Here is a 1,954-nt window from a genome sequence, read left to right as displayed (position 1 = left end):
GTATCGCGACACAAAGCTGGTGCTGTGAACGTCACCTCACGTGCGCGGACAAATCCCAAGCCCTGCAGCCGATGCCTTTTCCGTCCGCTCTTCCATTCCTTTTCTTATATTTAGTATTTTATATGCTTGGTTGCCATTCGGGTGCACTTCGAGATTCGTGCTGCAGCGCGTACTCATCGGTGGCGCAGTTTTGGCCATATGGAGACAGATTAGGGGTAGTTTGGGTATTTCATAATTATGAGCCCCTGGAGGGTTCGACCGTCGTTAAATGCCCCCCTCGTCTCCCGTTGCTTCGCTCGGGCTTCGCCTTCTCTCTCCTCCTTCCTTATCCTTGCTTGGTCTCCGGAATAAACCCTCGTTAAAACCTTGTCGGTCTGTGATCCGGAAAGAGGATGAACTCGCTTCTGGTTACTTCGATCGGGAGTCGTTGAAGTGAGAGAGGGGGGGGGGGGGGGGGTCTCTTTTTGGCTTTGACGTGGTTGATGATACTGCGAGTTTGCCGCCGGCCGTCTGATCCGTGGCTTCGTGCTATGAATCCGACGGTCCTCGGCGCCGCGGTGAAGTTCTCCGAGAAAGTCACCACCACCAGAAAGACGGTACCGGCGGCGACGAGTGGTCGCCGGGAGAGGCTCGTGCTCATCCACTGCACCGACGCCGACGCTACTGATTCCTCTTCCAGCGATGACGAGGGGCCTTCCGGGACCGCATGTCGCCGCGTGAAGAGGCATGTCCTGGAGATCGGGATCGCGGCCGACCCCTGCCGCGCGCCGCTCAAACGGCGGCCGCCCATGAGGGCGGTGAACCCCAGCTGCCGGAAGCGGTTCCGAGGCGTACGGCAGAGGCCCTGGGGCAGGTGGGCGGCGGAGATCCGCGACCCGACGCGGCGGAAGCGGGTGTGGCTCGGTACCTTCGACACCGCGGAGGAGGCGGCCGCCGTGTACGACGACGCGGCCGTCAGGCTGAAGGGCGCCAAGGCCGTGACCAACTTCCCCGTCGTGAAGGACACGTCGGCTGGCGTCGAAGGCAGCGAATCCACCTCCTCCGCCAGGGACGACGCCTCGGACAACCCGTTCCCCTCCCCGACCTCCGTCCTCCGCAACGGCGCCGACCAGACGCCGTTCGACTTCCTCGGCTACGGCGACGTCGACGCCTTCGGGTTCAGCATCGACCCGCCGCAGTACACAGGCGAGTTCTACCTGCCGAGACGGCCGTGCGGCGAGGCGGCCGGGGACGAGTTCGCCGAGTTCGACGCGGACTTCTTCCTGTTCGAGGCTGCAGCTTCCAATGTCTTAAATGACAATACTACCCTTCAACAGGGGTCTTTTCGATCTCTCATCCAGTTAAAACCGGAGTATTAGTGTGTTATACCAAGCGAGTACCGTAAGCGGCGGAAATGTTACCATTGCACTGTATGTCTGTTGTGAAGAGATATTGTCGTTGAGTCGTACTGCACGATGATGATCTCATTCGGTGACATATATTAATAATCTGTCGGGCGTGGCTCTTGTGGTGCGGCAAGGGTTGCGGCAGACGTGGCGCCATCCCGTCCGTTGTTTTGCGGCGGCTGGCACGAGTGGGGCCCGGGGAAGCAAAACCCACCCGCCTAAAACGACGGGAATGGGCCCCCAGCGTGGATTGTTTTATCCTCCTCCTCTTCGGCTTCGTCAACGTGGTCAACGTGTGGTCGGGAGGGTTGTCGTTCCATGATCCTCGCGGAGCCGTCCGATCGTTAGACTGGTATGCGGAGCGCCATCTGTCAGCCACGTGTGGAAAGGTCCCTCCGCTATTGATCGCGTGCCTGGAATTTGCTTTGGTTGATCTCACGTCCCCGGAGAGCAAACCAGTGGAATCAAGCGTGTGATGTCAGACGTGACCGAAGCATTCTCCAACTAAAGGATACAAAAAAAGGAGGACATTTGAAAAAATTCCTTCTTTATCCTTTGCAAAAAAAAAA

General features: G+C 58.5%; 1 protein-coding gene across 1 annotated transcript; it reads left to right on the top strand.

The window, feature by feature from the left end:
* The first annotated feature begins 287 nt into the window (after positions 1 to 287).
* Positions 288 to 1,452, top strand: LOC135626935 (pathogenesis-related genes transcriptional activator PTI6-like). The gene has a single exon (XM_065132773.1). It carries the CDS (start codon positions 483 to 485, stop codon positions 1,356 to 1,358), a length of 876 nt encoding a protein of 291 aa, XP_064988845.1. The 5' UTR covers positions 288 to 482; the 3' UTR covers positions 1,359 to 1,452.
* The last annotated feature ends 502 nt before the right edge of the window (positions 1,453 to 1,954 follow it).

This window comes from Musa acuminata, chromosome BXJ2-11 (assembly GCF_036884655.1).
Source record: "Musa acuminata AAA Group cultivar baxijiao chromosome BXJ2-11, Cavendish_Baxijiao_AAA, whole genome shotgun sequence".
Taxonomy (NCBI): domain Eukaryota; kingdom Viridiplantae; phylum Streptophyta; class Magnoliopsida; order Zingiberales; family Musaceae; genus Musa; species Musa acuminata.
Note: the sequence above shows the minus strand (reverse complement) of the source record. Positions and strands in the feature narration are given on the sequence as shown.

What these genes read in the sequence shown, in the direction of transcription:
- LOC135626935 (XM_065132773.1), top strand. Translation starts at nt 483, where the DNA reads ATGATACTGCGAGTTTGCCGCCGGCCGTCTGATCCGTGGCTTCGTGCT.